General features: G+C 36.2%; 1 protein-coding gene across 1 annotated transcript in view; it reads right to left on the reverse strand.

Moving 5' to 3' along the window:
• Nucleotides 1-24,034, reverse strand: part of LOC150082292 (uncharacterized) — a 125,433-nt gene extending 101,399 nt beyond the window's left edge. Inside the window, exons 1-3 of the mRNA XM_090380110.1 lie at nt 23,913-24,034; nt 13,003-13,063; nt 6,927-7,018 (exon numbers count right to left, since the gene is read on the reverse strand). Coding sequence (XP_090236236.1) covers nt 6,927-7,018; nt 13,003-13,027 — 117 coding nt within the window. The 5' untranslated portion in view covers nt 13,028-13,063; nt 23,913-24,034. The remainder of the gene's footprint in view (nt 1-6,926; nt 7,019-13,002; nt 13,064-23,912) is intronic.
• Between the last annotated feature and the right edge of the window lie 233 nt (nt 24,035-24,267).

Consider the following 24,267-nt stretch of genomic DNA (forward strand, 5'->3'; position numbering starts at 1 on the left):
ATTACTGATTGGACAACAAGTGATCATCGGGTTCTATTTTTTGTTGTTACTGATTTTTCTAAACCTGGAGATCAATTTCTACTACAGCCAGCTTTAGTCAGATTTTCCATAAATCATATAAACTGGGAATTATTTGACTCCTCCATTTCTGCAGATTTCCCTGAACAAGACTTTGTCTCTTCGCTCTTTTACAGCTGCTGGAATTGCTGCCTTATTACGCCAGTCATTACTTAAGGCCTCATACAAATCGGCCAGCAAGAAAAAGATTAAAGACCTGTTCCTGGTGGACCTCAGAATTGTCTTCTTTAAGGAAAAAGGTACATCAAGCCCGTCGAAAATATCAGCGTCGATGTAGGGATTGGCACTCTGATGAAGTAGCTTATTTTTACTCTCAATATATTTCACTCAAACAACGTTATGTAAAGGCTATTGCCACACGTAAGCAGGAAACATGGAAGGAGTTTGTTCACAGTGCTGGCAATGATAATCCTTGGGGTCTTATTTATAAGATAGCTCGTAATAAGATTCACTCTTTAGATGTATACGGCACTGTGAAAGATTTCCTGGAGACTACTGATTGGATGAATATAGTTAATGTTATTCTTGACAGACTATTCCCGGTGGATGATCTAATTACTGATTCTGTTGTACATTCAAATATTCAAGTTGCAAATTCGCTTTATACCACCAATATTCAGACAGAAGAATTTACCATTGATGAGTTAACCTCTGTTGCTAAAAAGATTAATATTAAGAAATGTCCAGGGATAGACCTGGTTGAAAATACATTTATTTTGCGATTTTTCAAATTGCGTCCACAAGTACTGCTTTTACTTTTTAACAAATGTCTCCAAGAAGGTCTCTTTCCTGATATCTGGAAAATTGCACTTTTAAAACTGATTAAAAAACCAGATAAACCAGCATTAAATCCTAGATCTTATAGGCCTATTGCACTTTTGCCAAATCTTGGGAAGTTTCTAGAGCGTCTAATTTCTCTGTGTGTTACTGATCTTCTTCAGTCGAAAAATATGGTGTCCTCTAATCATGGGTTCTGTGTAGGGAAGTCCTGTGAAGATGCACTTGTTGAATTTGCTGGCAGCATTGAGAGTTCAACATCAAAGTACACGTTAGCTACCTTTGTTGATTTCGAGGGCGCTTTTGACTCTCTATGGTGGCAGAGTGCTCTCGAACGGTTACGATCAGCTGGATGCTCTCAGCAACTATACCACTTGTTCACAAGCTATTTCAGTAATCGTCACATTTTAGTGAAATCTAAATTTCAGGAGGTGTCTAGAGAAGTTTCACGAGGGTGTCCCCAGGGGTCTATCCTAGGGCCTCTCATATGGAATATGGTATTACAGGATTGGATTTCCCGTAGTTTCAGTAGTACCAAAATCATCACTTATGCAGATGATCTTACTATCTTAATTCATGGTTCATCTAGATCTGCTATCGAAAGTAATGCCAATGATGTCTTACAACATTTATTCCAATGGACAGTGGATAATAAATTGACAATAAGTTTGTCTAAGACTAAAATGATGATCTTTGGATCACATTTAAACCCTCAACAACCCCCTTTAGTGAAGATTAATAATAACAGGATTCCACTTGTCTCTGAAACTAAATTACTTGGGATTACAATCGTCTCAAAGCTTAATTTTGTCTCTCATTTAAATAATGTAACAACAAAGATCAGAAGATTCACTGGTGCTATTGTAAAAATTTCTCATTCAGACTGGGGACTCTCTAGACATACCATGAGAATCTATTATAATGCCGCATTCCTTCCTATGGCTACTTATGCTGCAGGTATATGGTTTCGATTGAAGTTGGCTACTATGCAACGCACAATATTATTATGTATGTTAAGAGCTTGTCGAACTGTTTCAACTTCTGCACTGCAGGTTCTTGCAGGTGTATTGCCATTGGACCTTCACGTAGCTTACAGAGGTCTTTGTTATAGATTAAAAAACCAACTAAACTGAATTTATGGCTTTGGTTCTGAATAGTAATTCAGATATTAAGCAAGAACGTAATCGTTTGTGTAATGAAATGATAAATCTGTGGCAGACCCGCTGGGATACATCATCTGTCGGATCTGTTACTAGGACTTTTTTCCCTGAGGTGACCTTTTGTGTAAAGCAGAAACCTGTTTGGTTCTCTTTAGACTTATATACATCCTTCCTCTTAACGGGACATGGATCTCTTAACGAAAAACTGTCATTTTGGTCTTTCTAGAACAGAAGCGTGTCAATGCGGAGAAAATGAAAATTGGAGCCACATTTTATTTGAATGTCCGCTGTATAATGACTTTAGAGATGTTCTTCGTTCATCAGTTTCTACACTCTCTCATGGGCATGAAACTTTGCTGGTGGGAGACAAGAATTCTTACGTTGCTCTTCAGCAGTTTGCATCTAATGTTTTCACAAGAAGAAGAATTAGTTATACGGCTACGAATAATTCTACTCCTTTGTCTGGTGGAGCTGCTCAATAGGGAGTAACATTCCCTAAAAACTTTTTTTATTATTATTATTTTATATTATTATTAATATTTTTTTAAATTATTATTTATTTCTGGCCCACCTTCCCGTGGTGTGGACAAGTACCCAGAATCATCTGTCCAGGTGACTGATGATTCTGGGTAGCCAAGCGGTCAGACACAACAACAGAACACACACAAACATACACTACTTATTTCTGGCCCTTCTACAGTGGTACTGTTCTTCACAGAGATACGAGGCAGAGATGAACTGACATTCTAGGTGATGCCCATTACAAAAACACATGTCCAAATGTTGGAATGCTGCCCACCAATTATCAACTCTTTTACCGACCTTCTAATGTATGTTGTGCTGCAAGCCCTCCTCCCTGGGGAACGAGTTTCCCAGGGAGGAAAGAAAAACTTGTATAAGATGAAGAGAGGAAGGAGAAAAGAGAAGAACTATCCCGGCCCAGGAAAGCCCCAATCCAGGATCGATTGCTAGAACAACACAAGAAAAAAGAAAATTTAAAAAATAATAATAAAATAAATAAATAATAATAATAAATTAAAAAAAATAATAATAATAAATAAAATAAATGAAACTTAGCTCTGTGGACCTTTGACAATCTCTTGGCCTTCTCCCCACCAAAAGGGTATTTTTTATTTCTCTCTCTCCAGGGTCGGACTAGAAAGAGTGGACTCCCTCCCCTAAGGAGTTTTTTCCCCTCAAGTGAAAGAAGGGAATTGAAAATTTCATGAAAATGAACCCTGCTTTATTTCATTCGGTGAACAGCTACTCTGTCAGCGCAAGAGAAGTGAAATTACATTTGCAGCTCAGAATGGAATTCAAACATTGAAACACATGATATTTTATGGTGAATTTTTCGGGCGTTGTGTGATAATGAAAATTCAATTTTTCTCTGGAAATTTTTTTTGATGGTATCAAATGCATATCAAGGAAATATTGAAGTATTCAATAACAATTACTTACAATTTCCCAATCCCTCACTACCAGTAACGGATTGTTCTCACAATCTGTTACTAGCTGCGCATTTTTTTTTCCCCATTTGTACACCAGGTGAGATGCATGTGAAGTTCCTTCGATATCAGTTTTCGAAGTTTATAACGCAGCTATGAATAGAAATATTTTCTTGAAATTTCGTAAGAAGATCAAATATACGTCCATGAAACTGCTGTTCCGACTTAGTCCTCTAGAAACAATTACAATAAAGCAAACTTTTTTTTTTTTATGAAATGTGCATTGTAGTGATCAGTTTTACGACAGTTTTTTCTTTCCGTTTCCAGTATAGCTTCCAGTAGATGAATTTCCTTGATTTTTTTGTTAGTAGATAGATAATACATATTGAAGAAAGGAAATGCAATATTTTAGTTTTTCAAAACCAATTCGTTGCAGTTCTTTCGTACAACAATTACAAAAAACAATAAAGCAACTGTTGTGAGTGAGCCATGCAAATTAGTGTTCGCAAGTAATGATGCTCAACTGTTTGTTTTCCACGAAAGTTGTTTAGTTTCATTTTCTCCTTGGATCACCTTGGTAACGCTAATGACGTAAGCTTGACCAGTCAATTATCTTTCTGCGTGCGTTGATTCGCTTTAGCCAGAGGCGCCGAGCTGACGCGCGAATTTTTGAACTAATGCTGTAACGCGTTTTATTTTCAAAGCTTGGATCTTGTTTTGTCGACATCAAAATTTAATAAATTGAAATGTGATCGTTCATTTTTGCTGTTTTAGAGTGAATTAATAGTTTTTGCTGAGCGCTAAAGGTAGGAAATCAAAGAATATACTTCTGTTTATGTATATTGAGAGTTTCAATTTTGTAAATTGAGTAGAAATTATGGAAATTATTAGTTTTCTTCGGGGGGGGGGGGGAGCAACTTTCAAGTTAGGGTTAAAAATTAGACAAAAACAGGGTGGACTTAGACTGGGTTAACTGGAAATTTGCATCGTGTAAAGTGATATAATTTTTTCAAATAGAGGTAACTGAAATACGCGTTAATCGAACTTGTGTTATGCGAGGCCTGGCTGTATATATTTGAATAATGACATGGAAAATTTATGAAAATAAAATAAATAAGAAAATAAATATAAAGCTATCATTAGAGGCAACAAAATACAATCCTCCACATGATGCCAAATGCATAACCGATAATGCACAATTGGCATATGTTTTAATTTTATACTTAATAGCGGTTATATACATATATAAATAAAAACCACCACTTTGCTTATTGGAGGCGTAAAGTGGTGAAACCCATGTTTAGTCTCTAGAGCAAAGTTTCCGGCATCCCCCTCCCCCCATACTTCTCCCTCAATCCATGCACGGTACTAAGTACTATAGGTTTTGATACCTTTCGTGTTTGGGGATTTCATAAAAAAAAAAATAATAATAAATGGTACTTAACCACTCATATGACTTTTTCTTTTTCCCGAGACCTGTTCTAAGCATATATATATATACTGCTAAACTACTATACTATTGCCTGTGACCACAATACATAACAGGAGTACCAAACTCTTATCTTTACATGTTGCAAGATAGGTCATGTAGATATACCCAATAACAAAAACCACATATATACAGAAAACCTCATAAATAACATATATAAAAAGAGAGTGGTCCATGTACAAGATATGACTATTAAATAATAGCACACAGCCACAGCAGTTGACATTGACCCTTTCCCTAGTTCCCATATTCAGTCAGATATGAAATTCTCTGAGCAGTGCAGACATGCTGCCAGGACATTTCACAGGGTCTTGGATATACAGAAACATTGCTAGCAGGGATAAAGAGGTGATTATCCCCTTGTACAAGGCCATAGTTAGGCCACATCTTGAGAACTATATACAAGTCTGGAGGCATCACTTTAGGAAGGATGATCTGCTGGAACGGGTGCAGAGAATGGCAACCAGACTGGTGAAGGGAACAAAATGGTACTCTTACCTAGAAAGGCTTCAGTTCTGCAAATTGCAGCATCTGAAAACTAGACGCCTGTGGGATGATCTGATTGAGGTGTTTAAGGACTTGAATGGATCGAGTAAGCTAAATGTTAACGGAATTGTGGAAGGAATGTTGGATGCTCTAAACACACAACATGTTCTCTGTTTGCCAGTTTCAGGCCAAAAAACAAATCGCTGTGTGTGAATATGCCCTACTCACCAGATCTAACCCCTTTCAACTTTTTTCTCTTCCCTAAACTAAAAAGGGTACTTAAGGGAACCCATTTTCAGTCCACTGAAGATATTCAGAAAACAATGACCAAAGTGTTAAAAGGGCTTCCAGAAATGTTTGAAGTGTTTCTGTGATTGGAAGAACGTATGTTACAATGCATGCATGCCCAAGGCCATTATTTTGAAGGGAATAACTTAAGGTATGAAATATTTCATTATATATAGCCACACCCCATATAAATGTTTCCTTTAACATTATAGCTATTAATGTGTTTGACAAATGCAAAGTACTGCATATAGGTAGAAGTAACCCCAGAGAAACGTACCAACTGTGTGGTGCTACACTTAAGGTGGTAGAAAATGAAAAAGAACTGGGAGTTATTGTGCAGTCAGATATGAAGTTTTCTGAGCAATGCAGACAGGCTGCCAGGGCAGGTCACGGGGTTTTCTCAATGATATATAGGAATTTTGCTAGCAGGGAAAAGGAGGTGATTGTCCCTCTGTATAAGGCAATGGTCAGGCCACGCCTTGAGTACTGCGTACAGGTCTGGAGGCCTCATTTTAGGAAGGATGTAGATTTGCTTGAGTGTGTACAGAGAAAGGCAACAAGATTGGTGAGGGGAATGAAGGGATCCTCTTACCAAGAGAGGCTTAAGTTCTGCAATTTGCAGTGGCTGGAGGCTAGGCACCTACGTAGTGATCTGATTGAGGTGTATAAGGCCTTGAATGGGTTGAGCACGCTGAATTCTGATGAATAAATTTAAGGGGAAACTGGACAGGCATTTGGAGGGAATGGTGTGTTTTTTTTTTTTTTTTTTTTTTTTCTTGAAATCCTACATAAGCTCATACACTTGCTTTCTTGCATCACACGCCACTACTACTACATTTTTAAAGGGCAACAAGTGTCCATTCTTTAACAATGCAGCCATCATAATGCCATTCAGAACTTAACTAAAAATATTAGTAAATATACTGGTTTGTACTTAGGTATTAATGAGATCATTAACAAGTATTACTTGTTCTATGGAGTGTACTCCAAATATTGTTTTCTTTAGTATCATTTGTTTTCATAGCACTAGGAATGTAATAATTGCAAACAATATCAATATAGTTTTGCTAACAATAATAAATGCTTTAATGTTCAAAGTAGTTATTATTGCTAGCAAAATCTGGTAAGCTCATTATTTTCTTTAAATCCTACCTGTTGAAATGGTATAAAAAAAATTAAAGAAAAAGGAAATAAAATTACCAAGCAAAACTGATGTGCAACAATGCTCTTCTCGCTACATAGTTTACCTAGAAGTAATTCATTGTCTTCCTTTGTTCCACAAAATATGCAATCTAAGTAAAAAGAAAATAAACCCACTATACCAAAAAATAAATTCTAAACAAACTAGTTTGCACTTATCTCAATATTTAAAAATTTAAGTGAATTTTTGTCTATACAGTAAACTTAATTTAGCACTTTACGTTCCTGAGATATGCCGCGAATACCGAAAACGGCGAATACTGAGTTATGGCTCCCATAGTAATAAAGGGGTTCCGTTCCAAAGTATGAAATATATAAGAAAAACTGGTCTAAAATTTTGTCTATGTATGTATTATAGGTACCTTCATAATATGACTATGTACATAGACAATACATAGTGAAATGCAAGCATATGGCATCGAAATGAAAATAAGAAACAATTTAATATTAAATGTAATATTTATTAGAAATTTCAAACAAATCTTTCAAACCAGCGCCTTTGTTAGCAAAAAAAAAAATTTATCCGCTAGTGCTATCACCAGTTTCGCTAAAGCGTTGATAAGGAGTTTTGCGTTTTCGCGAATGATGAGTGAACTTAATGGAATTTTATTTTGAGTTCGGTCTTCTATCCACAGATTTAAAGCCTTTTCCATTTTTTCTAATTTAACATCACGAGTTACAGAGCAAATTTTTGAAGCAATTAGCGCGTTTTCACGGACACTACGGCGGATTTTTTTTCCCGATTTTTTGATTGATCGTACCGTTGACTCATTGATTTTATAATGTTTTGCCACTGAGGAAACACTTTCACCATTAGAAATTTTATCTAATAACTCAATTTTATTCGCTAATGTCATCACCTTCTTTGATATTTTCACATTACTCTTGTTATTCGTAGTCATATTTTTGTAGGGGTCTTCTATCCACAGATTTAAAGCTTAGAAAGAACTTGTCCACAATAAAGTCACTTTCTTCCATTAACACACTCGAAAAAGTCTGTTTTACACTGCAAAACGGTAGATTTATCACTTTTGTAAGCATATCAATTTATAAATTTATTCAATTTATAAGCATATAAATTAAAAGCAAATGACGAAACCTTCCATAACAAGCGCATAACACATATTGAACAAGGATTAGCGAGAAACATCCACGCTCACGATTTTGTCACCCCTCTTCCCGCACCCACTGAGTGCTGTTTTGACCGGGAAAGATAATTTTAGCCGCGCCCATGTTTTTTTATGGCAGAAAATATTCATGGCGCTTTAAAATTCACATTTTTCAGGTTTCATTTTATATTAAATCAGCGATCGCGAATACGTGAAACCGCAAATACAGATACCGCGAATAGCGGGGGTTTACTGTATTAGAAATATTTTGAAATTGGTGAACTCTTACACTGCTAAAACAAAAACAAAACAATTAGGGAACATCTTGATATTGACCTTATTCTACAACAAAATCACCAACATTATGCTATTTTTAATTTATTGAAGGAAAACAAGTAGTGAAAAGATGAGTTAAAGAAAGCCAAAAGGAATATAATAAAGTAATGAAATCCCAAACACAAATGTAATTGAAACCAAACGTATAGAGATAATTACATTTGTGTAACACACACCATGTAATTTTCTTAATTTAGCACACTGCTAAGTTAAGAAAATTTAGTAATATGCTAAAAGAGACAAGCATCAATAAAAAGATTTATCTGTTTCAGTGTTAATAAAGATGTAATCTAGTGTAAGAATTGCAATTCTGGCTGTTACTGGTAACATGAAAACTCTAATGATTACTGTTTGTAAAAACAAATACTGACAGTATTCGTTTTTACAAGCAGTAATCATATACACTTTAGCCTATAACGTACATTTTCACAATGCGACTGATATATTAAGGAACAATGCGAGTACAACGCGATTTTCGCATTGGCACATGCACGAATTCGTCTGCAAGTAACATCAGGTGAATGCAAAACCAGGATCAAAGTGAACATAGCGACCTGTGCAGCAATACATGCAAGTTTACGAAGCTTAAAAATGTCAAACGCGTGACAGCTATATTTCCAATTTGCTGTAGTTGTATTGGTCGAAGACACACTGTTGTCATTTGCAGTATTTGCAAGATAACACGTGATATTGCAGGCTGACTTGTTTTCAGGAGATCATATTTTTCTGTTCAAACAGAAATTTCATGAGGCATGATAGACTGAGCAGAGGAGCATATTTCTGGAGGTCACTACTATAAAACAAAAACAATTTGCAGTTCCCTATTATAAAGATCTATTATAAAAGGGTAGTAAACTCGATCTTACTGCATTTGAAATAATACCGATAGAATTCTGTGGGTTTTTATGTTATTATGGTGAAATGTGTTTCCCCTTCCATGAAATCTTCAATCATATAAAAAACAAATTTTCAGAATCTTCTCTTCATTCCTATTTTTTAAGCTTTGTAAACTAGTCTTGCTTGTGCAATTTGTGCTTCCCATGTTCGTCGTTAATGACTGCTTATCATTTTACTGTTTTAAATTTTACAATAAAAAAAATAAAATAATAAAAAATCCGAAATATCAATCAAGCAAACTTCATATCTTGTAAGGTAAAATGCTATATTTACTGTAATATTTATTTATTAAAAATTTAGATGTTTAAACCTGTGTTAGCAATTTTAGTGGATTTCTAACTTTTTTTTAGTTTTACTTACCAGATTGAACACTTTTGAGTGCTCTGCCCCATCCCTATTTTTTCCCCACATAAGCCCTGTTGATTTTAATATGCGAAATACCATAATGTGGAGATTTTTATGATCACATGTACCACGTTATATCAGCACCGACTGTAGTAGTTAAGTAAACTACATAATCTCATCATAGCAGCAAGTCACTGCATAGGTTATTAAGTCTGGTTAAAAACAACCTAAATATGCTCATCAGGCATTTGGGGTAAAAATATATTTGTTGTGGGATAATTATAATTGTGTAGAACACAGCAACTTAGGTCATGAAATTTTACCAATAAAGGAAGAATTGAAGACACTAGTAATATACGGATAAAGCTACATCATTAGAAAAACAAATGAAAAGAAAAGTTTACATATATATTCATATAAACTTTAGCCTAAAGCAAAACAGATGAGCAAAATCTTTAGGTTGGATATACCAAAACAAAAAAGGCTAATTATACATTTCAACAGAAGCCAAAATTGGAAGATAATACTCTGGTAAGTATTCCAAAGTTACCAGAGTATTCCAAAATTGGAATACTCTGGTAAGAAACTCCTCTTAAGCAATGAAAGATTGCAACACTTTATACAACATGAAAAATATTTTAATAAACAAGCAACATGTTACAAACTTTATACCAAGTCACTGTTCACATGCAAAATGGCTGAGAATAATGATTACAATTTTGCTTCCTCAAACTGCTGACACCATTCCATAAGAGGAGTCTAATCCAATGCCTAGAGTTCTCACAACCTGTTGGTTCTACATGAGTATGTATAGTAACAAAGTTTACTGAGATTAAGAAAAGAGGAGTTCCCCAGGGATCCATCATTGGACCATATAGTTAGAATATGGTAATAGATGAATTATTGGAAAAACCATGGACAGGCTGCGACTTGATCGCCTATGTTGATGACTTAATGTTGTTGGTGTATGGGCGGTCAAGGAAGCAGCTTGAAGAAAGATCTAGAATGGTTTTGTCAATGGTGGAGACCTGGGTTGAGAAACATAAAATGGAAATCTCACACAGCAAGAACCAAATAGTAATGTTAAGAGGTAAGCTGAGCAAAAGTAGACATCTGCAGCTGTTTGATAGACCCATACTACATGCCCCCTTGGTCAGATACCTGGGGGTTATTGTAGATGAAAGATTGACATTCTTGCCTCATACCCGGTATATAAAGGATAAAATAAGATTGGTTTATATTAAGTTGAAGAAAGTAGTACGAGTTGATTGGGAGATCAAGGGACAATCCCTTGATCTATATAAATGTATTTGTATACCCATCTTGATATATGCTTGTGGGATTATAGAGTGAACAATAGCCATGTTCGAAGGAGTCTCCTTTCTGCGCAGAGATTTGTCCTGCTCAGAGTGACATGGGCTTGTAGAACCTTCTCAAACAATGCCTTGCAAGTTGTTGCAGGCAAAGAACCTACTGATTTAGTAATTGCCAAGAAATCTTTCGAGTATGCCATTAAGAAAAACTTATGTATTGAAATTATGGGTATGAAGTCTTGTATAGATATGACAAGACAGTATAGCAAGTTAGATTTAAAGGAGGAGAAAATTGGTTACAAGTTGAATTATGTGGCATATGGCAACAAAGGTGGGACGGTTCAAAGTGAGGCCATGTCACTCACGAGTTTATTCCTGGAGTTGACACATTTAATAAGATGAAGTTAAAACATTGGCCTAGTCTTGGCATGTCTGTGACCATGCTGGTGAATGTGTATGGGCTTAGAAAAAGATTGGTAGAGCTTAGAGTAGAGTCTAATGAATTATGTAGATATGGGTGCACCAAGGATATGGAGCACATTATGAAATATAGTCCAAGGTAAGATGATATAAGAAGAGAATTTGTAGGAAGGCTTGGAACCGACTCAAAGCTGCCATGAGCTTTTTCAAAGTAAAGAGAAACATATTGCATTCCTTCCTGGGCTTCGCAAGTTATGATATACAAAATTATATATAAAAAGTATAAAATTTTAAATATAAAATTTTAAGATATACAAAAATATTATAAAATTTTAAAATATACAAAAATATTGTGAGTTTTATAGAGTTGAAAGTTTTATTTATATATATATATATTTTTTTTTTTAGAAACAAATTTTCTCAATGAGTTGTAAATGCATTGAGTTCATGATGATTTTGAGATTCAAATGCTTTAAGTTAAATGTTTAAAAAAGAGAGTTAAAAGTTTATATAGTAAAGATCTGCCTCTACGGGGCAGGGGCGGTAACGTGCCCTCCTATGTTTGACTTTTCAGACTGGAGGGGTTAAGGATTGAAATGTAATATTTTCCACTACAAGAGCAATAAAGCATGGATGAACTTTGGCTCTTGCAGTGTAGTACTAGCGTGCTTGTAGATAATGAATGAAAAAAAAAAGTGTTGGTTCTCCCAGTGCCACTTAATCTTATTGCTGAAAAGCACATTCCATGTGGGAATTATGGAACATGCTCTTCAATAATAAAATTAAATATTCATGACAAGTATCTACTGCTGTCTCACCAGAGGCAACTGCAGGATGCAATTAAACATGCATGAATCAGCATTCCCATGAAACACCTCCAGCAGCTTATGGATTCAATGCATCAATGATTCAAGGCTGTTCTAGGGGCTAAAAGAGGTGCTACTCATTATTACTTCAATGTACCCAACAAAAAACTAGCAACTCAGCATTTAGTAATCAAGAAAAACTTGAGTGCTGTGATATTCCCTGTTTTGAACAATATATTTTAAAACAAATTTTTTTTTTTTTCTATTATCATCTGATACATATGTTGAAGAGCATGGTGATACATAGGTTATTTAAAGAGTTATTTAATGTAATTGCTTGGATGAGAAAGAGTAAAATTTATACATAAATTTGGAATTTTGGTGTGGCAATAAATATGATAATTTAGATTTTAAAAAAAGTTTGCCCCATTATGGTAATTTTTTTTATGCTTTTAGTAAGTTTTTTTTCTTAACCAGGTTACATTCAAAAATCACATAATTACAGCTACTATTTCAAAATGAAGATAAAAATTAACAATAATCTCTAACCCATAAGATTTATTTCATCATTTTTATATTTTAGCTACAAAATTAATTATTTGTTTTATCAGTGATTATTATATTCATTTGTACAAATTTATATAAATCTTATTTTTGGGAATCTCTGTAAATGATTATTCCCATTGTCTTAAATTTAATTGATTCAAATGAAATGAATTCAATTCTTAAATGAAAAAAAGAAAAAAAAAATCCCCCCAAGGAATTCCAGGAATGACCTCTTTTATTATACATAAAAAAAATTACTTAATCTATTCTTAATTTATTTGGTAAACTAACATCAGAAACATACTTTTCTGGCTTCTATCACTGTCCATGTTTTTTAAACTTCATATTTTGAAACTGGGAAAAACCTGAAAATAAAATATATCTGGATAAAAATTACTGACCAATTATTTTACCAATTATTACAAATCTAATTCTAAATACAGACACATTCACAGTAGTACTTATGGTGATTTAAGTAAATTATCTTGACAATTAGATAAATTGTAGAATTCTTAAAGTACCGATTTAAATTGACTCAAATTAACAGCATAGCTTAATTAAGCTATGCTATTAATTTGGGTAAATTATCTTGTTAAGTTGCATTACACTGGAACCAGTGGGCTGGGGTCCTCAGGAATATTGTCAACTTACATCACACTTACACACAGACAGTTGTATACTCAGATTCATATACTACATAACAATTCACAATTATATTTGATGCCATTATCTCTTGGGGAGATATGACGATTACTAATGTATTTTGGTCGTAATTCTGAACTTTTCTTAACTAAAGAACATTTCATTAGGGTGAAACGTAGACTGTAGGTGTGGATGTCTTATTTGCTGTCATCACTACAAATAAGAGAGATGTGGGCATCAAACTAAGGGGGGAAGGGAATACAACTTATTGATGAGACAGGATAGGAAGGGAGGAGGGATTATGCTATTAGTTAAGAAACAAAATCCAAGGAAGTACAGCCAGTTGACATGGCTGGACAGTGCAGTGTTGAGTCAGTTTGGTATGACATAAGCACTGGCAAAGCAAAACAGAGTAGGAGTGTGTTATAGGCCTAATGTCTCTGATGAGTATAAAAAACAGTACAGAGAAATAGAGTGGGCCAGTAAATCAGAGTGTCTTATAATGGGGGATTTTAACTTCCCAGATACTGACTGGAATTTGTGGGTTGGTCACACACACACTAGAAAGGCTTTTGTGTGGATTTATTGGATGACTGTTTTCTACAGCAGCATGTTCAGGAGGCAAATAAAGGGAGTAACACTCTGGATCTGATTATCAGTAGTGATTCTTTATGCATTAAGAATGTGCAGATAAAGGAACCACTAGGTGGCAGTGTTCAGTGTGCTTTCGAAAGGTGACAAGAGTGGCCTGAGACAGTTTAAAAATTCTATACAGTGGGACCAACTGATGATGTTACCAAAAGCAAATTCAAAATAGGAAGCATTCAAAGAATTAGTCTTGGAAGCTATTAGGCTTTTCATACCAACTAAGAAATATTGTTCAAGATTTAGGCCTAAATGGATGTCACATGAACTAATAAGACATGCGGAAGAGAACAAAAATGCATGGAATACATATAAATTAACAGGTGACACGGAAGCCTATGATAGATATAAGCTGGTCTGTAACCAAGTCACAAAGGAGGTTAGGCAGCAAAGGCAGATTATGAGAAATCTTTGGCAAAGGATGCAAAGAAAAACAGCAAAGAGTTCTTTACTTATGTAAACTCTAGAAGGAACGGGATGAATCAGATTGGTTCACTTAACATAGATGGTTCAAACTATTGATGATCTTGCTCAGATAGCAAACAAACTGAATGAGTATTTTGCATCTACATTCACGCACGAGGAGTATTCAAGGAGGGGAATTCCAGAGGTGAATTAAACTCTGGCAGTGTGCTAGATGATTTTCTAATAACTGAGAGCAAAGTGGAGGAGAAATTGTTGAAGATAAACATAAGAAAGGCATCTGGGGTGGATGGGATCTATCCAGTTATATTAAAGGAGGCAGCAAAGGAAGTAAGCAAACCCTTAGCCTTATAATTATGAGAGCTTCCTTGGACTCAGGGGAGGTACCCATGAAATGGATATGTGCAAATGTGACCCCAATTCGCAAAGGAGGATCAAAGGGCGACAGAAGTAATTACAGACCTGACTGTTCCAGGGAAATTTGTTGTTATTTTGGTTTTTAGGAGCATTAGCAACTAAGGCCATACTGCTCAGGGATATGTGGTGGTCATTCCCTGACCTTTCCGTATCCTCCGTATTGGTGGTCACGGGCTTGAACCCCAGTCTAATCAAAAAGTGTGTGCTATGCACTGCTGCTCCTACCCACCTGGCTACGGAGGTGCCTCCAGGGAAATTAATGGAGGCACTGGTTAAAGAAACACTGCAGGATCATCTAGACAAGAATTCAGTTATAGCTCAGACACAGCATGGGTTTTAAGGGGAAGTCTTGGCTGACCAATCTGATTGAATACTATGATGTGGTCACAAAGGAACTGTATGCAAAGAATAATTTTTATATCATATATTTGCATCTTAGAAAGGATTTTGATACCGTTGCACGTGGAAGACTGCTGCACAAATTGGAGCAGTGTGGCATTGGAGGTAAATTGCTACTATGGATAAAAGGATGACTGAATGGGAGAAGACTTCTTGGGGGGGATTCACAGACTAAAAGATTAACAGTAGCCACAGCAGAAGCAAAAGTGATTCATGCACTGCTTCTATTGTAATGAGAGAGCAAGTTGCTGGGGATTTCAAGAGCTACTGGGATTCGTTGTTGTTTGGTTTTTAAGATCATTAGCAACTAAGGCCATATTGCTTGGGGGTTGTGCGGTGGTCATTCTCAAACCTTTCCGCATCCTCCGTATTTGGTGGTCGTGGGCTCGAACCCCGGCCTAATCAAGAAGCATGTGTACTGGGAGTCATCATGGAACAAGTAAATACATGGTCTGTGTTAGAGTAACTAAGAGTAAGAACAAATGCATGTATATCTGCATGTACAATAATGCTAGAAGTATAATAAATAAAATTGATGAATTTATGTGCTGATCAAGACATCAAAGGCAGGTATTGTTGGGATATCAGATACATGGTGTCACACAGATATAAGGAGTGCAGAATTGGAATCTGGGGAGTACAATGTGTACAGAAAAGACACACAGGGTAGGAAGGGTTATGCTGTTAGTTAAGAAACATAAAATCGAAGGAAGTGCATCCAGTTAACATGGGTGGACAGTGCAATGTTGAGTCTGTTTGGTGTGACATAAGAACTGGGAAAGGGAAAAAGAAAGTAGGAGTATGTTATAGGCCTAATGATGCTGATGAGTACAATGAACTGTGGTGCATAGAAATAGAATGGGCCAGTAAATCAGAATGTCATGTAATGGGGGATTTTAAATTTCCAGATATTGACTGGAACTTGTGGGGTGGTCAATCGCACGCTAGCAAAACTTTTGTGCATTTATTGGAGGATTGTTTTCTATAGCAACATGTTCGAGGGAGTAATACCCTTGATCTGATTATCAGCAGTGATGATGAATGCATTAGGAATAAAGGAATGACTAGGTGACAGTGATCACAATGTACTGATGTGGGATTTATTTAAAAATGTAACTACCATCAAGGGTAAAGGGAAGGGTTTTTGTTTTCGTAAAGGTGACTACAGAGGTCTCAGACAGTTTTTAAATTCTATACAGTGGGATCAACTAATGATGTTATCAACAGTGAATTCTAAATGGGAAGCCTTCAGGGACTAATCCTGGTGGCTACTAGGCTTTTCATACCAACTAAGAAATAGTGTTCAAGGATCAGGCCTAAATGAATGTCGGATGAATTAATGAGGCTCATGGCACAGAAGAAAAATGCGCGGGACGCATATAATTTATTATAAGGCGACACAGAAGCCTATGGCAGATATAAGCTGGTCTGTAATCAAGTCACAAAGTGAGAACAACTGATCTTATGGAATGTGTCATTCAATTTTAACACAAGATTTTGAATGCAACATGTTCCAGCCAAGTTTGTGCCTTGCATCCTCACTGATGATTCTTCTGCCATATTGTTGGAAGTAAAAAAAAAAAAAAAAAAAAGATTTGTTTTTTTTTTTTCTATATGTAAAACCCAAACATGAGAGGTATTAGAACCTATAGTACTTAGTTTAGATTGAAGGTTGAGAAGATATTTGTTGACATTGGACTTGAATTTCTGTAGACTGCAATTTTCAGGAAATACATAAGATTGTTTTTTGTTTTTATTTAGTTGTTGGCGCATCAGCTCCTGTGGCCATAATGCACCTCCCAAGGTTTTTGCAGTACAGTGATCCAAGCCCGAGGCGGGATTCGAACCCGCGACCGTTGGGTTGCCAGGCAGGCACTTTACCCACCCGGATAACCCGGTCAGCTGGAAATACATAAGGAAGGAAGGTTGTTCCAGAAAACAGCAGTTGAATGAATAAACGAGGAAGATAAAAAGTTCATTCTGTGAGTTTGAAGTTGGACAGTAAATGGATGTTGGCTGGTGGTTGCATGTGTTCGGATTGTTTTTAAAGAGAGAGAGGGAATTATAGAAGCCAATTCAGAAGAACAGTGCCCATGGAAGTATCTGTAGAAGACGCATGCAGCAGAAACAGTACATCTATGAGACAGAGAGTGGAGAGACTCTGTTAGAGATGAATCATTAATTAACCTAACTTCCCTCTTCTGAATGGAATCAAGAAGCCTGAGAGAGGTTTTGGGGGCACCACCCCAGATGAGGGAACAATATTCCATGGTAGGGCAGATTTGGAATTTATACAGAATGAGCAGCTGTTTGGAAGAAAAGTAACGCCGAGAGCGAAAGAGAAAACCAAGTTTTTTAGATGCAGAGGAAGCAATATTTGTAATGTGCTTGTGCCAAGAGAGATTAGAAGTCAGAGTAATCCCCAAAAGAGATATATCATTTTGCCCAGAAATTTGAGTTTCACCAAAGATAAGCATAGGAGCAGAAGAATCCTTTTTGTGAGATATAAGACAAGACAGTTTCAGAAGGGGTGAAATCAACCAAGTTGTCTTTGCCCCACTGGAGAATTACCTGAAGATTGGCATTTAAGGAATTCTTAGCAGATTTTCGAGAAGTTGAAGCTCATTGAGCAGGGAAGCATTCAAAATGGAAAGTGGAATGCAATGTGCTATCATCGGCAAAACTATGGATAGGATTTCCAGTCATTGGAAGAAGGTCATTAATATACAAGAGGAAAAGAGCGGGGGAAAGAACTGAACCTTCGGGGACACCAGCACTAGTGGAGAAGTTAGAAGACAGAGAACGATCTACCATCACCCTCAGTGGGCATTCAGAGAGAAAACTGGATAACCAATTACAAAAAACAGATGGCAAACCATAAAATGGAAGCTTGTTTAGAAGATCTTTATGCCAAACATGATCGAAAGCTTTTGAGATGTCAAGAGCAACTATTTGTGTTTCACCGAACCTTTCCATTGAATTAGTCCATAAATGGGTAACATAAGCCAGAATATCACCAGTGGATCGACACTGATGGATTCCATACTGGCGATCATTGATCAGACAGAAGGTTTCTAGGTAGTTTAAGAGTTGGCTGTTAATTGATTTCTCCATTACTTTAGAAAGAGTAGAAGTAATTGCAATGGGACAATAATTGGATGGGAGATATTTGTCACCCTTTTTAGGAACTGGCTGGATGTGAGCAAATTTCCAAGCAGAAGGAAAAATGCCTTTAGAATAAACAAGTGAAAAAAGGTGGCAAAGAATAGGAGTAAGTTCAGGAGCAGGAAGAAAAATGGGATGCTAGCAGGTCAGCTTTATCCTTGGCTGAAGTGACAACAGAACCATCTGGCTTGGACAGAGGTGGGAGCAGAGATGGGCAAAAGTTGCGGCCAATAGCTTTGGCAAGAGACCAGAATGCTCGGCTACCATTAGGGCAAGAAGCAAGTTTTCTACTCTTAGCCTGTTCAAACTCTAGTTTGGACTGATTAATAACTGCTTTACAATTGTTGCGAGCTTTGGTGTAGGCAGAAAATGAAACTGAAGAATTAGAAACAAGCTAATTACGATATGCAGCATTCTTCTCTTGAACAGCCTTAGCACATTTATTGGAAAACCAAGGTTTAGATAAAGGACAAGATTTTAAAGTGGAGTGTGGGATAAAGGATTCCATTCCTGCAAGAATAATTTCACTGACACGATTTGAGCAAATGTTGACATCAGAAGTTTTGAAACAGTAATCCGACCAAGGAAAAGAAATCTTGCAGGTCATCCCATTTTGCATTCTTGTAATGCCAAACAACATGAGGTTGGGAATAGCCATGAGATAAAGGCTCCATTGGAGAAGAGACAAACACCAAGTTGTGATCTGAAGTGCCTAAAGGATCTCTCACTTCAACCGTGTACTTAGAAGAGTTGTTTGAGAAAAAGATCAAGCACGTTGGCTGTATGATTAGGATTGTCCAGTATTCTTGTAGGTAAATGAACAATCTGTGCAAGGTCATTAGTAATTACAAAAGCTTCAGCATCTCGACCAGCTGGGTCGGTGTGACTAGAAAACGGAAACCAGCTGGAGTTGTGAACATTAAAATCACCAAGGAAAATTACCTCACTGTTAGGAAAGTTGGACTGGAAAGTCAAGTTGCAAAGAGAGGAAGTCAAAGAGCTCCAAGTGATTAGTGGAGTTGGGAGAACGGTAGAGACAACAGATGAATTTGACACAATGAGGTAGAGAGATTTTAAGCCAGAGAAGATCGAAGAGAGGAGATTCCAAATTGCCAAGTCTCTGACAGGGAATATCAGAACGGACATATGCACATGTACCACCTTTGAGGCGAAAGGAATCATACAGCGAATAATTTGGGCATCTGAGATGAGCAGTAGTTGAATCAACCGATAACTGAGATTCTGTCAGAAAAAGTACATGGGGTTTGGCAGACTGCAAGTGGAAATGGACATCGTTCAGATTAGAATTGAGACCACGTATATTTGTGAAATGAATTAGGAAGTGTTTGGGAGGTTTAGATCTTTTCACAGATAAGCTTGCTCTATTAGTTTGACAATTCATGGTGTATTCAATAGTAAGAAAAAGTGGGTGGGACATGCTGTATGAAGTAATGAAATTTTTGGGTATGGCGTACTACACATGGTAAGAATATACCCAGATCATTGACATAATGTGGCCTCAACAATGCCCCCCGCATACACACTACTCGGACTCCCTCCAGTCGCTATCTGGCAGAGTAGAGGTAGTAAGATTATACACTAGCTGATCCAGAAGCCTTCTAGGAAGTTACCAATAGGTTCTGTCTGGTGTACTAACTAGCAACCAGCCTGTGAACACCGTTTTAGAGCTGTACCCTCGAAATGTAAGGAATACTGGATCTCGCCACGACGTTCATCATAACCTGAAAAGTCATCAATCATACTGCATGATGGAAGAGATGGGGAAGGGTTGACTGGAACTTAGCTCTAGAGACTAAATGTTGGTCAGAGAGCCCCTAGATACTGAGATTAAATTCCTGCTACAACTTCTGATAATAATATATACGCCTTTATTAGAACTACTTGAGATCTTGTGAGGGAAACTACTATACAAAAGCAAATTTAAAGACATTCAGCTTATAGTATCCTCACCATTTCTATTCAACAATGAAAGCACTATTACCAACATTGCAAATACCTGAGCATAACTGCAAACAACTGGTAAATATAGTAAAGAATTCATAATTGTTTAATTTTAAATATTGTACAGCATATTTATTTTTTAATATCATATTTAATATCAAAAATATCATATTTATTTTAATATAGTAAAGAATTCATAATTGTTTAATTTTAAATATTGTACAGCATATTTATTTTTCCATAAGTGGTAGCAATGTGACCATGTGCTTATTACCTTGAACTTCTGGCCTCCTACATAACCCAGACATCCATCCCTCTAATATAGTCCAGAAAATTCAGAATTTACTGTATATATGTAATATTATTCATAATGTATATCTGTACTTGTCCCTTATGTGTAACAAGCATTGGAATGGCATATACAACCTAAACTTTGATAAACTGAATGAACAAAAATGTTCAATTTCCTAGTTGCTCTGACATTTAAGAAAAAAGTGGAGTTCATACCAACCTGCTCTTCCCCTTTGATTTTTGAATATACACTGCAAATAAGGAGGGTGAGATATGCACATATTATTACTGAAATGCAATATAAAACCATGGAATGGTTCGAACCCCTTTGAGGCATTATTATTATTTGGAGTAAAATCAATTTTTTTTTCATACATAAATTGATGCATATTACTGTTTTTAAAATATATTGAATTCTAAAAATTTTAATTTGCAAATGGATACCCATGGCCTAAACGGATAGAAAAGTACTGTTATACATGATAAAAAGAACATTTAGCATTAGCAGTGGCAAATGATGCAATAAAGCAAGTTTATACAGCATCAGCCAAAAAAAAACAGAAAAAAAGATACCTCCCATTTCACCTATTCATTCCCTCCAATCGTTGGTCTAGTTCTTACTCATATTTATTCAAGCTATCAACTTCCACAACAGACAGCAAGCAACCACCCACTGTCTAAAGGCAAACTTTCGCACATCTATTCTGCAACCAGCCTTTCATGATTTGAATTTGTGATCTGAGCAAGAGGAACAATCTCAACAGAATTGAGCTTTTTCAATCCATTCAAAGCCTTAAACACCTCAATCAGATCATATTGCAGGTGCCTGGTCTCCAGATGTTGTAATTTGTAGATCTGAAGCCTTTCTTGGTAACAGCACCATTTTGTTCCCTTCACCCATCTGGTTGCACTTTTCAGCAGATCATCCTTCCTAAAGTGAGGCCTGCAGACCTGTATTTAGTATTCAAGATGTGGCCTGACCATTGCCTTATACTATGGGATAATCACCTCCTTATCCCTGCTAGCAAAATTCCTGTGTATCATTGACAAAACCCCATAAGCTGTCCTGGCAGCTTGTCTGCATTGCTCAGAGAACTTCATATCTAACTGCATAACTATCCTCAGGTCTTTCATTTTCCGCTACCCTGAGTGTAGTACCACACAGTTGATATATTACTCTGGAGTTACTGCTACCCAAGTGCAGTGCTTTGCATTTAACAATGTTAAACTTCAATTGTCATTTCTCAGCTCATCTGCCTAACTTGATTTGAATAAATAGCTTTTATAGATATTTACTAAGACCTAGTTCCCCAAGGATCAGTATTAGGACCCCAACAGTGGTCCTAATACTGATGCTTGGGGAACCCCACTTCTTACATTAACCCAATCTGAGGAATAGCCATTTATCACAACTCTCTGCCTCCTGCCCTGAAGCCATCCTGCTATCCATCTAAGGATTTTCCCAGTGATTCCAACCTGTTCCAGCTTATAAAGCAACCGCTCATGTGGGACTGAGTCAAAAGCTTTGCTGAAATCTAAATAAACAATGTCGAAATTATTCCCTGAAAATTTGATAGGCACTAAACCACAAGCCTGATTAATAAGAAAATTTGAAATTAATGGTGGCATGTGTCAGTTGGCCAAAGAGATTACCGTGCCAAAAAAATGGACTATGTTATTACATTTAAATAACCTTGTTTTGTTATTTAAATGGAAGAAAAACCTACTTCATATGTTACTTCCTTCCTTCCATACATAATCAGATTAGATTATATTTACCCCCAGGGGCTCACATCTGGTGAGTATGGGCTTGGCACACCCAGGTTCCTGAGCTGGATATCATCGTTCTTCTCTTTCTTAGTGATTAGTTAGTAATGGACATGTGGTGCAAGAAAGCCTAAGGCTTGTGCTGCACCAGCCAAAAAAAAACCCAAATAAAACAATGATAAAAAAAGAAAGATAGAAATCCAGGAGCCTTATTGGCCTGTAGGCTCGAAAATTTTTCATTAAATAATCTTGTGAAATTTCAATATCATTAATTACATATTTTTCAACTTTGCTCCCACAATTTCCCATTGCCACGAAAGGTTTTCCATTTGTAAATATCAATTCCCTTCTACTTCTGACTCTCTCTCAGGGTAACTTGGGAATTTTTTTTTGGCTGGTGCAGCATAAGCTTCAAGTTTCCTTACACTATGTGGCTAGTAATAATAATAATAAATAATAGTAGTAAAAGAAACAATAAAACAAACTTTATTTGAAATTCCACAAGATAAAGAGCTGCAAACACTTATTAATAAACAAGTAGAAACACACCGTCAGTTAAAAACTAATCAAGAAATTCGTGATAATTTTTACCGCATAATTTGTTATTATTTAAATAATTTATAATCGTAGGATGTCAACAAATTATAATCAAACTAGAAATAACGAGCTTCAACCACTGTGTAATTTAAATGTTGAAAGTAAACTAATTTCAGATTAATTAACTAATAATATTGGTAAACTAATATTGTTTGAAACTAACGGCAGCAAAGGAATAACACTAACTCGATGTAAAGAAATTTCTTAACTTTCAAAGTAGAGGTTGTTACATCTGCTTTCCGTGTTATGTCCAGTGATAATTAATAATGTTGTTGTTATTTGGTTTTCAGGAGCATTAGCAACTAAGGCCATATTGCTCCGGGGATATGCGGTGGTCATTCCCTGACCTTTCCGCATCCTCCATATTTGATGGCTCACGGGCTGGAACCCCGGTCTAATCAAGAAGCGCGTGCTACGCACTGATAATTAATAATCGGTGTTATAGACGGTTAATATTACGTTACGTTATTTATTAATTACGTAACCATATTACGCTATTTTTGTTTGTAGCCGAAATATGTGCACTAAAGAAAAATAAACTATCACTACAGTAAGTATATTAAACTGAAATATATGCTATTAATTTTTAAGACTTAAGATTTTCAAAATATTAAAGAGAACAATACGTGTGGTTCAGATGTGTGCGACTGTTACCCAGTGGAAGTATTATTATTATTAGCTATATGGTGCAAGAAGGCCTGAGGCTTATGCTGCACTAGCCAAATAAATAAAAAAATTTCTAAATTTACCCCGAGAGAGAGAAAGACAGGGAATCACCAAGAAAAAGAAGAATGATGATATCCAGCTCAGAACCCTGGGTGTGCCAAACCTATACTCACAAGATGTGAATCCGTGGAGTTAGTATTAGGATCACGTTACTTTAAGTCACATAAATAATCAACTTACAAAATTGTTGGTAGTAAGGCCAACTAAAAATTTCCAGTCCCCCGAGTAATGATTAGCCTGATAATTTTGATGCAATGATCCATAAAATATGAAAGAATTCTGCATTACAATGAAATCACCACAGAATATTGCGACCAAATGCTTCTTTTAACCGACGTTAGAGGCGTGGAGGAAAATCATACAAGCAGAACCGCGTTTCCACATTCATAGCTTTCCAATCATATTAATCAAGCAGATTCAACATATAAAAAAAAAACACAAACAAACTTATTACCGGTCACTCATTTTTAACACTCTGATATAAAAGGTCAGCGGTGCACATAATTTTACAATCTTTCACGATTAATTTAAAGAA

This window comes from Mastigoproctus giganteus, chromosome 8 (assembly GCF_048544385.1).
Source record: "Mastigoproctus giganteus isolate SK-2022 chromosome 8, ASM4854438v1, whole genome shotgun sequence".
Classification (NCBI taxonomy): domain Eukaryota; kingdom Metazoa; phylum Arthropoda; class Arachnida; order Uropygi; family Thelyphonidae; genus Mastigoproctus; species Mastigoproctus giganteus.